This window comes from Gigantopelta aegis, unplaced genomic scaffold (assembly GCF_016097555.1).
Source record: "Gigantopelta aegis isolate Gae_Host unplaced genomic scaffold, Gae_host_genome ctg830_pilon_pilon:::debris, whole genome shotgun sequence".
Lineage (NCBI taxonomy): Eukaryota > Metazoa > Mollusca > Gastropoda > Neomphalida > Peltospiridae > Gigantopelta > Gigantopelta aegis.
In genome coordinates, this window is record NW_024536441.1 from 132,862 (window position 1) to 146,997 (window position 14,136).

At 36.5% G+C, this 14,136-nt stretch overlaps 1 protein-coding gene across 1 annotated transcript in view; it reads right to left on the reverse strand.

Annotated features, from left to right (window-relative positions):
- LOC121367014 (carcinoembryonic antigen-related cell adhesion molecule 1-like) overlaps window positions 1–7,482 on the reverse strand; it is a 65,891-nt gene extending 58,409 nt beyond the window's left edge. The window contains exon 1 of the mRNA XM_041491217.1: window positions 7,356–7,482. Within this exon, the coding sequence (XP_041347151.1) occupies window positions 7,356–7,464 (109 nt within the window). The 5' untranslated portion in view covers window positions 7,465–7,482. The remainder of the gene's footprint in view (window positions 1–7,355) is intronic.
- Between the last annotated feature and the right edge of the window lie 6,654 nt (window positions 7,483–14,136).

Below are 14,136 nucleotides of genomic sequence, written 5' to 3' on the forward strand. Positions count from 1 at the left end.
CCCTTCCCCGCTTCCTACGCCAGTGATGTATAGGCCTATCAACTGCTGAGTATGGGTAATAATTAAATAAACGGAATATTCAAGAATAACCACAAACATTAAACAGTTCACATTTATTTCAGTGTTTCAGTTAATTGGGAATAAATTAATTTGGGTGATTTTAGCATGGGTCCGTTCAATAGGCTAATAAACATTAAAACTATAAGCCCGTCCCACAGGGAACGCCTTAGCCCGAGTACTCTGACTGTAAGAGAGCTAGACGGACATTTGAACATAAACACGCTCTCATTATTTATGTCCAAATGTCCGTCTAGCTCTCTTACAGTCAGAGTACTCGGGCTAGGAAAGCCTTTTTTATTACTATGGAATTTACTACAAGTTATTAATTTCTAAGCCGATTGATTTGTAAATTGCACACAAAATTAGTATTGTTTTGTTATTTCCAATACAAGTTGGAAAAATCTGTGAAGTTTTTGTGCAGTCATCTACTGACTGGATAAATCTGTGAACTTTTTGTGCAAACATTTATTGACCAACTTGGAACAATTTGTGCAGTCATCCTCTGACAAAACTGGACAAAGTTGTGAAGTTTCTGTGCAGTCATCTACTGACTTTTATTGGTGAAAGGAATAGTTTGAACTTTTTTTGTTTTTCTGTCTTTTGAAAATGGCATGTGAAACTTAAAACTGACATTGACAGTGAGATTGTTTTTATTTCTCTCTGGCTGCAAAAAGTAAACTAAGATTTTTCAGACAGCTTGCCTTCATGTCTTTCATCTTGAGACCGAGTTTTTCTCTGGCAAACACATTTAAGATAGGGTAACCTTTCTTTGAACTAAAAAACAAAACAAAAAAAACCCCAACAAATCCTTCCTACCTACCCTACTTTTTTTGGCCATGTTACCTGAAACAAACTTCTTCTTTTTTTTGGCCTTACACATATGTTGGCTAATGTATACTTCAGCTACGTAAACACCGTCTAATGTAGACATGACAATTCAATATGAATGTGATGGCTTAATCTATTATTTAACTGATCAGGGTAGATTTTCTTTTCATGTGTGAAAGTTTGATTTTTTTATTTTTTTTAAATTTGTAACAAGATGTCAATAATCTTACTGCATATTTACTATCCATGTCAGGAGTGATTTTCAGAAAAGATGACTCATAAAATTTCAAAAGCGTGGATTTTACCATACTTAACTACCGAGGGTACATGGACATCATCCACCGAGGGTAGTTTTCCTTTAATATGTTATATTACATTACACATATGTGTGGGTTTTTTTTGTTGGTTTTTTAAATATTTATTTTCCCCAGTCCATTCTGACCATGTCAAGGTTGGGGAGCCTTGAATTCATGGCCTTACATCAAAGTAATATAATTTATATACAAGTACATATATCTAATTTGTTGTATAATAATGTTCTATAGTCTTATATAACAATTTGATACATAAATGCATTTGTAATGTTTCTGTATAAATTAAAGATTGGTAAAAAACAAAACAAATTGCTATGACGCATATAATGGAAAGGACTGGGAAATATAGAAGAAGAAAGAAGATATAATGGTTAAAACACATAATAATAAATTGATAAATAAATAAATAAGCAAACAAACAAACAAACAAAACAAAACAAATAAATAAATAAACAAATAAAATAAATAAATAAATACATGGGGGTGTGTGTGTAAATCTATACTAGCGCGAAACGAAAAAGACCTGAAACTCGAAACAAGCTATTGCTAGGATCGATCCCTGTCGGTGGACCCATTGGGCTATTTCTCGTTCCAGCCAGTGCTCCACAACTGGTGTAACAAAGGCCGTGGTATGTACTATTCTGTCTGTGGGATGGTGCACATAAAAGATCCCTTGCTGCTAATCGAAAAGAGTAGCCCATGAAGTGGCAACAGTGGGTTTCTTCTCTCAGTATCTGTGTGGTCCTTAACCATATGTCTGATGCCATATAAGCGTAAATAAAATGTGTCGAGTGTGTCGTTAAATAAAACATTTCCTTCCTTCATAATTCAGATTTCATAAATGGGTCACCTGAATACAAGATGGTTGCCAATATGGTGGTTCAAATGGAGAAAATGGCAATAAATTGCTTGTTTGATACAGAAAAGTAATTCTTGCATTTAACCCATGGTTTTAGGGATCAATGAACACAATGAAAGTAGTTCTTCTATACTTGTTAATTTTAATTTATTCAAGATGGCCACCAATATAAGTAATGAACCAAGAAAGGTGGAACTGTTAAAAGTAACAGTCACACAAAAGACTTGTTGGTTTAAAGAGGATGACCTACATGTAATAATGAAAAACCGGCTTCGGTGGTGTAGTGGTTAAGCCATCAGACTACAGGCTGGTAGGTACAGGGTTCGCAGCCCGGTACCAGCTCCAACCCAGAGCGAGTTCTTAAGGGCTCAATGGATAGGTGTAAGGCCACTACACTCTCTTCTCTCTCACTAACCACTAACCAACTAACAACTAACCCACTGTCCTAGACAGACGGCTCAGATAGCTGAGGTGTGTGCCCAGGACAGTGTGCTTGAACCTTAATTGGATATAAGCACAAAAATAAGTTGAAATGAAATGAATAATGAAACACTATATTAAAGTGACCCTTTATTGGGTTTTTTGTTTTCTCTCGGGTACTGTGTGTGTTGTTTAGTGAGCATGATAGAGTTTTGCCAGTTTGCAATGGAATTCAGTTTAACTGGTCTGGTTTTTATTTTTATTTTTACAATAATGGTAATTAACACTGGGAATAAATAGCAAGTACTTGGCCACCTAAAATAATATTACATTGCAAATTAACAAAATTACATCATGCATACTACACCACGCACAACACTACCAAATATCTTACATTCTATTGGCCAAGAAAAGGTCACTGTAAAATAATGTTACAATGCATTTTACATCTGTCAATCCATTCAACTGATTGTGTTCTTTCTTTGCACCACAACTGGTCAAAGTCCATGGTATGTGCTTTCCTGTCTGTGGGAAAGTGCATATAAAATATCCCTTGCTGCATTAAGAAAAATGTAGCGGGTTTCCTTTGATGACTATATGAGTCAGAATTACCAAATGTTTGACATCCAGTAGCCTATGATTAATTAATCAATGTGCTCTAGTGGTGTCGTTAAACAAAATAAACTTCTTCTTTATATCTGTCAAATTATTTTATTATTATTAATTGATTATCTTAAACCCACAAGTTTTTTTAATGACTGTGTTATCATTTTACAAATATACAGTGGCACTTTATAGTTAATAGTTCCATCTCCTTAGGTACATTGCCTGTATTGGTTGGAATCTTGAAATAATTGAAATTAACTTGTATAGAAGAACTGAACTACTTTCATCGTATTCCTAAAACCCCTAAAACTATGGTTAGATGCAAGAATTACATTTTAGTACCGAATAATAAGGAACTTATTGTAATTTTCTCAATTTGGACCACCATATTACATGGCCCATTTAGTTAAATCTGAATTTTGATAGCACCATTGCCCTCCTTGGCTCCTACAACCATAGGGTAAATGCAATAATTTTTGTTTATCTGTCAATTTATAAGCAAGCTATAGCCATTTCCCTGATTTGGCCACCATTTTGTCCGCCATCTTGGATTTTTCTTCAAGGGTGCCCAGGTGGCACCCAGTAGATTATTGATGTGCACCAAATTGTGCAGACTTTGAACCCAAATTGGCATTTGGCTATTCACTTCTTCTTTTTTTAAATTATAATAATAAAAAACAAAAAACAAAAAAACTTATAATATGGAAATCTACCCTGATCATTTAGATAATGGATTAATCCATCATATACTTATTTAGTTGTTAGTGTCTATATAAGAAGGTGTTTACTTAGCTGAAATATATATTAGCTGACAAACAAGTAAATTAATATATACCATATTTTGGGAAAAGTATCCTCGGTGGATGATCTTGTAACCCCGGTAGTTAGGTACTATAAAATCCACCCTATTGAAATCTTAAGTGTCTCATTTTCCTAGAACTATCCCAAGCACTGATAGTAAACATACAGTAAGGTTATTCACATATATATATATATTTTTTTTTTTTTTTTTTTTTAATTAAATAAAAATAAAAAATAATAGTAATTTCTTATAATTTGGAAATCTAGACGTATCATTTGGATATTGGATTAATCCACCATATACATATTTAATTATTAGTGTCTACATAAGAAGGTGTTTACTTAGATAAAATATACAATAGCTAACAAAGAAAGGAAATATTTTATTTAACGATGCACTCAACACATTTTATTTACGGTTATATGGCATCAAATATATGGTTAAGGACCACACAGATATAGAGAGAGAGGAAACCCACTGTCGCCACTTCATGGGCTACTCTTTTCAATTAGCAGCAAGGGATCTTTTATATGTACCATCCCACAGACAGGGTAGTATTTGATATGCCAGTCGTGCTGGAACGAGAAATCAATAGCTAACAAATACTTAAATTAATATACCATATTAAGGAAAATGTAGGCCTACACCCGGTGGATGATATTGTACCATCGGTAGTTAGGTACTGTAAAATCTACCCTATTGAAATCTTAAGTGTCTCAATTTCCTAAAACTATCCCTAGCACTGATAGTAAACATACAGTAAGGTTATTCACATATATTTAAAAAAAAAATAATAATAATAATAAAAATAATAATAATAATAATTTCTTATAATTTGGAAACCTACCCTGATCATTTAGATAATGGATTAATCCATCATATACATATTTAATTATTAGTGTTTATATAAAGAAGTGGTTACTTAGCTGAAATATATATTAGCTAACAAATAAGTAAACTAATATACCATATTTTGGGAAAAGTACCTTAAGTAGATGATCTTGTATCCTCGGTAGTTCGGTACCATAAAATCCACCTTATTGAAATATTAAGTGTCTCATTTTCCTAGAACTATCCCTAGTACTGATAGTAAACATAAAGTATGTTTATTCACAAATATAAAAAAATAGTAATAATAAAAATAGAAAAAAATAATAACTTGTTATAATTTGAAAATCTACACTTATTAGTTAGATAATGGATATACATATTTAATTATTAGTGTCTACATAAAGTATTTACTTATCTGAAATATACAATAGCTAACAAATACATCAATTAATGTACCATATTAAGGAAAAAGTACCCTCATTGGATGACCTTGTACTGTTGGTGGTTAAGGTACTCTAAAATCCAGCCTATTACATTCTTAAGTGTCTCATTTTCCTACAACTATTCCTAGCATGGATAGGAAACATACAGTAAGGTTATTCACATACCTGGTATATTTACCTACAACTATTCCTAGCAGTGATAGGAAACATACAGTAAGGTTATTCACATACCTGGTATATTTACCTACAACTATTCCTAGCAGTGATAGGAAACATACAGTAAGGTTATTCACATACCTGGTATATTTACCTACAACTATTCCTAGCATGGATAGGAAACATACAGTAAGGTTATTCACATACCTGGTATATTTACCTACAACTATTCCTAGCAGTGATAGGAAACATACAGTAAGGTTATTCACATACCCGGTATATTTACCTACAACTATTCCTAGCAGTGATAGGAAACATACAGTAAGGTTATTCACATACCCGGTATATTTACCTACAACTATTCCTAGCAGTGATAGGAAACATACAGTAAGGTTATTCACATACCCGGTATATTTACCTACAACTATTCCTAGCATGGATAGGAAACATACAGTAAGGTTATTCACATACCTGGTATATTTACCTACAACTATTCCTAGCAGTGATAGGAAACACACAGTGAGGTTATTCACATACCTGGTATATTTACCTACAACTATTCCTAGCAGTGATAGGAAACACACAGTAAGGTTATTCACATACCCGGTATATTTTTTACAAAAATAAAGGAAGGAAATGTTTTATTTAACGATGCACTCAACACATTTGTATTTCTGGCTATATGGCGTCAGACAGGAAGGGATCTTTTATATGCACCATCCCACAAACAGCCTTTGTTACACCAGTTGTGGAGCACTGGCTGGAACAAGAAATAGCCCAATGGGTCCACCGACAGGGATTGATCCCAGACTTACCTCACATCAAGCGAATGCTTAATCCACTGGGCTATATCCCGCCCCACTTTTACAAAAATAGAAAATGAAAATTACAAATAACAAATTGTAAATATACCCTGATCATTTAGATAATGGATTAATCCATCATATTCATATAATTTTCAGTGTCTGCATAAGAAGGCATTTATTTAGCTGAAATTAACATTACATATAAAATGGAAAATCTACCCTGATAAAATTGAAATCTGAAGTTTATTATTTTTGCAAAAACTACCCCCAGCATATATAGTACATGTGCAGCTTTGGTGCAATCTAAAGCCCTGATATTAGCCAAATATCATGTACCACATTGTTAGGTCATTTAACCCTCACCGTACCTGTAGATTATGAATTAACCCACGATTATATATTAATTTTTACATATACTGTATATATATTCATGTTTACATATCTGATACAGACGTTACCCCCCCCCCCCCAAAAAAAAAAAAAAAAAAAAAAAAAAACCCCGAACAAAACAACAAAAGAAAAACAAACTATGCGATATAGTATATTATTCACATATTATTAATATTGTGTCACATTTACAAACGATTAACTTTACAGTGTTGTTTGTAGTCCGATACATCTGTCATAAACTCAGTTGCTGAGTTGACGGCAGGTGTATCAGACTACGTACTAACGTAGGTACGTCAAAACATCGGAAGTACAGATTAGAAGAAAAAAACACATTGAAAAAAGCTCAGTTATAAAACTGATTTGTATTACTTAATATTTTATTAAATGCTCGTTACAATAACACAGATCTATATTTGACATAATTTACTAGGGAATTAGACCTACTCGTTCATATTTATGTTTATTTCCCGCAGAAACATATCAGACACGTTTGTGACATGGGGCGTGGCTTACGAAAAAGGGTGTTGCTTAAAATGACATTTCGCGAGATGTTACATCCTGGTGGCTACGATTAAGTATTTCCTGTGCCAGTGACGTCACATTTATTAACAAATGATAAAACACTTCCTGGTCTGTTGACAGAATATGTCTAAAATGAAAAAAACCAAAACATTTGATAAGTGATTTATATCATTTGTTGTTGTTTTTTCATTAGTGAAAAGTCAGTTTTCTCTAATACCAAATATAAGGGTCCAAAGACGGAGCCAAAGCAAGGGTGCGAAAAGTGACGGTCGTTGACCTTAACTGTGTTGTGCGGACAATAATGAACAAAGTACAAACCTAAACATCCACCTAAGATGGGTAAAAACATCAAAAGAAGTAAGTTTCTGCTGAGTGATGAAGTGACACACTGGATCCTGATGCGTATACACTTTGAAACTGACACCATCTTCTGAAAAGTATAACACGTTCATCTACTATTATTATTATTAAATTGTTTCCTGTTTAGTATTTTATTTCCTCAACTGTTATTGTGAAAGAGTTATTTCCCTTGGGAATGGTTCGGTTGCGGTTGTGATCGCTGGATCTTTTGTGCCACTCTCCTAGTGGCACAAACGATGAAAGTCATAACCCTTTGGCGTCACTTTCCTAGTGACGCCGGTTTAGGAAGTTCTACTAATTTCTTAAACAACTACTAGGCTGCCAGGATTAGACTGAACTGCAGTTGGACAGGGTGGGGGGATGGGGGGATGGGGGGATCGGATGCTGGGAGTTAGGGTATTCTTTGGAGCGTAGGCCGTTTGGCCTTAGGTTTTGTGTAGGGCCAGACTCCCCTCTCTCCCGACCCTCACCTGGTCACACCAACGTTTAAAATATAATTGGCAGCCCCTTTTCCAAATTTTTGTTGTTGTTGTTGTTGTTTTTTGTATACTTGTGCCAACTTTATAGCCTTTTCTCCTAACCTCCCATGGGCTTAATGAATACTGTTCAATAATTATTATTAATTTTAGACCAGCCCATCTAAATTTGCGCCGAAATTATATTATATAAATAATTTATATAGGTTACGAACATTAATATTTTTCTTTAAAGGAAACATGTCACGTAAACCATATTTGGCACCAACCATGTACAATTAATTATAAATTGAATCACCTAAAAAAATTTTTTATAAAAAATTAATTACTTAAAATATCTCCATAAAAGAACCCCAGATACGAGCTCTTAGCGGAAATTGCCGATCTTTAATGAGCAGGGCAATCACGAGGTCCGTGACGTCAGAGACGCGTCGTTTGATCTGAAGCCTTACACTTAAAAGCATTAGTCCGTACCACTCATAAAGAATCTAAGACTTGCACAGCTTACCAAAACAATGAGTGTTCGTTCGCAAAACGTTTTGCCGTATCAATATGAGCTGTTAGTAAATGAAGAAAGACACACATTTACTTACAACAGTGATACTGATGAAAAAACGGATAGCGAGTCGGAGGGTGGAGAAACTGATGGTGCCAGACCAGACCGGTCGACCAATTTACAGCCCGGAGCCCGAAAGTAACCCGGAGACAAAACCAAAACTCGGATGCTAATGCCGAGGTGTATACTGTTCATATTTAGCATAAAGATACACCTCGATATGATGTATTTAAATATGTAAAAAATATAAATGTAGGACAAACATTTTTTGGTGGGTTTTTTTTATAGAAAATATCGCATTTTTTATGTTCGGGCTGTACATAATGAAATCTGTATGCACAGTGTAAACAAACGCTCTAATTTACGACAAGGCGCTTCACTTTCATTAACCTGGCTTGTAAAACAACATAAATGACTTGAGAGTATAATCAATAATATATTTCTATTTGCATCAATAGAACGAAATGGGGTTATAGTATTTTTCTCTCATAAAAAAGTAGCATATTATTAGGCCTATTGGTAGGGTGCGTTAGAGTAAAAACGACCACTCACGATACCCAAGTGATAATTTTCTTTTCTTTGGTACTACGTAATTGGTCAGTTTTGTAATTTTAGATGGGAAAGTCTACTTAATCAAGGGTTTTACAGCATTATTTACAGTAATGAAGCAGGGCGGCTGATAATGTCCATTAACATTGTACTATAGTCGCGATAGGTTACGCCACAATACCCTGTGATCTTAAAAAAACTGGCACGTATTTTGTACGTATGTCTAGACCGTGGTAATCACTTACCTGGTCGATACCCTGCAATATACACCTGCCAATCAGGAATCACATGTGCAGGCCACGGAAAGAAAGGACCAATTAACTAAAAACAACACTCCGATTCTCAAGTCAGCCCGTGGATGAAACATAATAGTTATTTCGACACCGACAGTAGTGGTTTATTTTGTATTGAACTTCGTGTTGCTTTGGGGCTTCGGGCGATGAGGAACGTTTTTGTGACGTATTCCGCCCGAAGATTAAAAACATTATTTAAAATTATTATTGTTTTCTACACGTTTTTTAAAAACATATTTAAATACATCGTACTGAGATGTATCCTCATGCCAAATCCCATGTTTGTATATGCCATATTTAATTACTTGTTGACGTTTCCTTCTTCGTACGGTGAATACAGATTTTGTTATGTAGGCCTACAGCCCTAACATGAAAAATCTTCTTTTTTTTTCCAAAAAAATAAATAAATAAAACATTCTACATTTTTGTTTTAACATATATAAATACATCATGCTGAGGTGTATCTTTGTGCCAAATATGTACAATGTACACCTCGGCATTCGCAACCGAGTACTGTTTTTGTCTCCGGGTAACGTTCGGGCTCCGGGCTGTAAATAGGCTGACACCAAAGTACTATGCGGTGTTGGTGTCCAATCTTTTCTTTTGCGATAAAATACACGCGTCTTTCTTCGGATACAATCCTTTGGAAAACCATAAAAAGACAATCCCGATCGTTTAAACTGTTTATTTTTACACCCAAAGGCCGCGCAGTACGGCACTGTTGGACTGAAAAGATAGTAAGCCCCTTACTCCATATATAAACAGTTAACAACAATGGAAGAGTACAGCGGCTCTGACGTCACTTCCCTTTTTTTCCGAACGCTCACGAAGAAATATGCATAAATCGTACTTTGATACTGATTAGCGTAATTTCTTCATTTTAAGTTAACTACACGTATTTTATTGTTATAAAGTTATTTGTATATTATTTTTATATCATTTTTCTTTTAAAATGAGCTATAATATGGTCTCGTGTCATGTTTCCTTTAAGGACGCAGCCAAAATTTATTAACCCCAATTTCCCATTTTTTATACGTTTGGTGTTAAAGTTACAGTCTCTGGTTACCATATTATAACATCATGTACAAATATGAAATACAAGCTCAAATGCACTTTTAAAAAATTCGTGTGTGTTCGCTATGAACGGAAATCGTCAAAAGTACACGCTCGATTCGTCGCCTGTGCCGCCATTGCTCGGCAAAGCACAAACGACAGCCTGCTGTCAGTTTCAGTTAACACATGCGTTTGCCGATTTCAGATTGTAGGGTTCGTCTCAAAAAATGAAATTAGAAATCTTGCGCTGTACGAAGAACGTTCGGTTGAGGATACGGTACTAGAGTCTTTCGTTAAGACCGGTTTGATCTTGACAACGTATTATCGACAATCGTACCTTCCTATTTCAGAATTAATATTTTATAAAGTGTTAGTAGAACTTTCAAAGTTTAGTTTGTATACTAGTAACACATTGATCATGTATATATTTTTTAATAAAATATACTAAAGTAGACAATGAACGTTTTCACTTCTTAATTTTACGTGTGTTAAAATCGACAAATTCAAATAAATATTCTTTCGTTTGGAAAAGGTAAAGTTAGGGTTTTTTGTTTAACGACATCAACCTTAGAGCATATTGATTTAATAATCATCTGCTATTGTAATTTTGACATATAATCTTAGAGAGGAATCGGGTGCATGTGCAGGGTGAGGGTATTGGAGGTCGAAACCCTTACCTGCCCAAGCTTAAAAAAATTTGAAATATATTTTCTGGGGGAGCATGGCCCCATATAAACTTCGATCAACAGTCTCTAACCTCAACCTCGCTGAAATCCCTGCACACGCGCCTTGGAAACCCGCTACATTTTTTTTGTTTAGCAAGGGATCGTTTATATGTACCATCCCACAGGCAGGATATCACATACCATGGTCTTTTATATACTAGTACCCGCTGATGGGGATCGATCCTAGACTGACCGCACATTTCCAAAAAACACCTTTGTAGGTCTAAGTGCGTGTGCAATGCTTTAACATGCTCTGGTCTGTGCTCGTGGCAGTACCCAGGTTAATTATACCTTGTGTTCTGTCACCGGTTTTATAGATTAAAGTAGTGACAGCGTCTGTTGAGTGACTGAATATTCATGTTCTAGGGGCGGACCGAGGGGGCGCCTCGGGTTTGTCGTTCTTCTCTTCTGGATGCGTTTCTCTCTCCACGGCGGGCTGGACATGCAAAACTTTCAAACCAAGAAACGTTTCACCAACGATATCAAGAACTACCCCCTCAAGGGCTTCTTGTGTCGCTCTACTAGCGACATACTACCAGACAACTTTTTTTCCAGTTAAGTCACTCTCCCAGTGACTTTTTATTGAACATTTTATTTTTTATACAACTGATTGCCATGACTGGATCGAGCTGCGGTTGGACACGGTGGGGTGGGGGGTGGGTTAGGGGGGTTGTGATGCCGGTGGTTAGATTTTCTTTGGGGCCATAGGGCGTAGGCGGTTTGGCCTTAGGTTTAGTGAAAGTTCCGGCCTCCCTTCTCGCCCCCTCCCCCCTCCCCCCCTCCTGATCACACCAATGCCCGAAATACGATTGGTAATCCTTTCTAATTAATATTAAATTTAATATAACTTTTCTGTGGGCCGGGCTTACCCCCTACCCTTCCTCCCTGCCTCTGGGGACTAAATAGTTTCATAGGTAAATTATATATTTCTTTTAGACTTCCCCATCTAAAATTGCGTCAAATTAAATTTTTATTATAAGTGTAGAACAGGGTTATCTGTCTTTTAAGGACGCAGTCAAAATCATTAATGTTGGCATATTATTATTTATTATTTTGGCCTTAAATTTCTAAATTTCTAAATTGTTATAATAGTTACTCGGGGGTAGGCGTGTTCGAAACCATAGAGGTATATGAGCACGTTAAAAACATATCTAAGCTAAGCTAAGCTAACATGCTCATATACCACGATGGTTTCGAGCATGTCCGCCCCAGGGTTCGGCCTCTGTGAGGCGAGGGGTCCAATCCGGGACAGAGTAGGTCTAAGTAATGAATAAAAATAACATAGCGTTGAAAATGTTACGTAAATCGAACACAACACCCTCTTCCTCTACCCCTAGAGCGTTACGTAATTATTAACATGTAACGCGTATGGCCCCTGTCATAATTTTCAAGGCAAATCCCCCACCGACCCCTGGAAAGGTGTACCATACCTCTATCGATATAAATATGTTTTAGAGATATGAGACGACCCCTCGATCAAGACAGTTACATTTGTTCAAAATCACGCGAGAAGCTCAGTGCTTGCGCAAATCACGTACAGTCCCAGTTCTACTGGCGTCCCGCTAAATGAAGAAAAACAAAGTTGGTCATTGCGTTTGTAGTTGACCTAGATAATGTAAATAAGCGAGCAATGCGAAACTATAGCAATGTGGTGGACCTTTTATGTACCAAACAGAACTGAATCTTCTATTCTATGTGCTTAAATAATAAAAATATTCCAGGGACTGCAGCTTTAATTAATATTCAAAATTTCAAAATTGACCATATTTGTTAGGTTATCCCAATACAGAGTCAGACCCCCGATCCTATCAGAGGCCGGACTCGGGATAGGCGTGTTCGAAACCCTAGTGGTTAAACCAGTTACTAAGCTAATATCCACCATTTTGCCTTCATGTTCGCTCGCCCCGTAGTCCATTTTATTTAAACAATAATTAACTACATATTGTGTCTTATTGGTAGTGCTAGCTATCATTTAGGATAGAATTATTAGTTGATAAACAATATTGATTAGTTTGTTTTATTAAGGCGTTAATTAATTGTCCCAGATAAAATTTCTAAAATTAAATATAAACTATAACTTGTCCTTTGCCCAAGATGGCGGACAATAACAACAAGAGTTGTAGAACTTCGAGTTCTGTTACACCCCCCCCCCCCCCCCCAGCTAAACCAAATACAAGAGTGGTTAGAATGAGAAATACAATTCTCAGTGGTAGTTCGACCGGAGGAGAGGATCTTTCTTTGGCCTGGTGCTCTGACTATGAGCCAAAGGCAGACAGGACCGACCACCAGGAAACTGAAGAAGCCACTCAAGACGCAGTTGTATACTCCATAGCCGCAGAAACCGAATCTAATAATTTATGAGGTAATTCTCTTTCATCCCTACCCCCTAGTAGAGTAGAGATGGGGGTATCCGATAATTCTAACAAGAAGAGTGATTTTACAACTGAGTTGTCAATTTTGGACAACTCAGAGGAAGATGTCATCTTGGTGGAAGACGAAAATATCACCCATGAAGAAACAATCCCCCCCCCCCCCCCCATTCTAATGAAGATTTGTCCCCACCCCCGATTTCTGTTACTGTTTTAAATGGACCCGTAAGTGCCCCAACTAATTCACCAATGACTTCCCCGAGGTTGCCAACACCTCCTCTAGAACATCTTTTGGAAAGCGTGACAGGTCTGTCCCACAAAAAGGAGATAACCCCCACCCCACACATACAACCCACCCACCCCGCCCGGTTCCATCACCCACATATGAAACAAAAGGTAGGTACATAATTAGAACACTCGATCGCTTCACTCAATCGCCCACAAGAAAATCCAGCCAAAACACTTAAAATGTCAGTTACCCCCCACTTTTCTGATAGTACCCCCCCCCCCCTCCCAACCCATCCCCGGGCTTAGACGGGTGACTTTCATTGGAAAGAACCCGACAGTCTATGAGGCACTCTATTTTCAGCACTCGGTATCAAAACTTGTGGCTGAGAACTTTGGCGGACTAGGCTCTATAGATGACCTTCTATCACACTCGCTTGTCAGATGGTACCACCTATATTAGGACTGAGAAGGAGACCTCCTTCCTCAAACT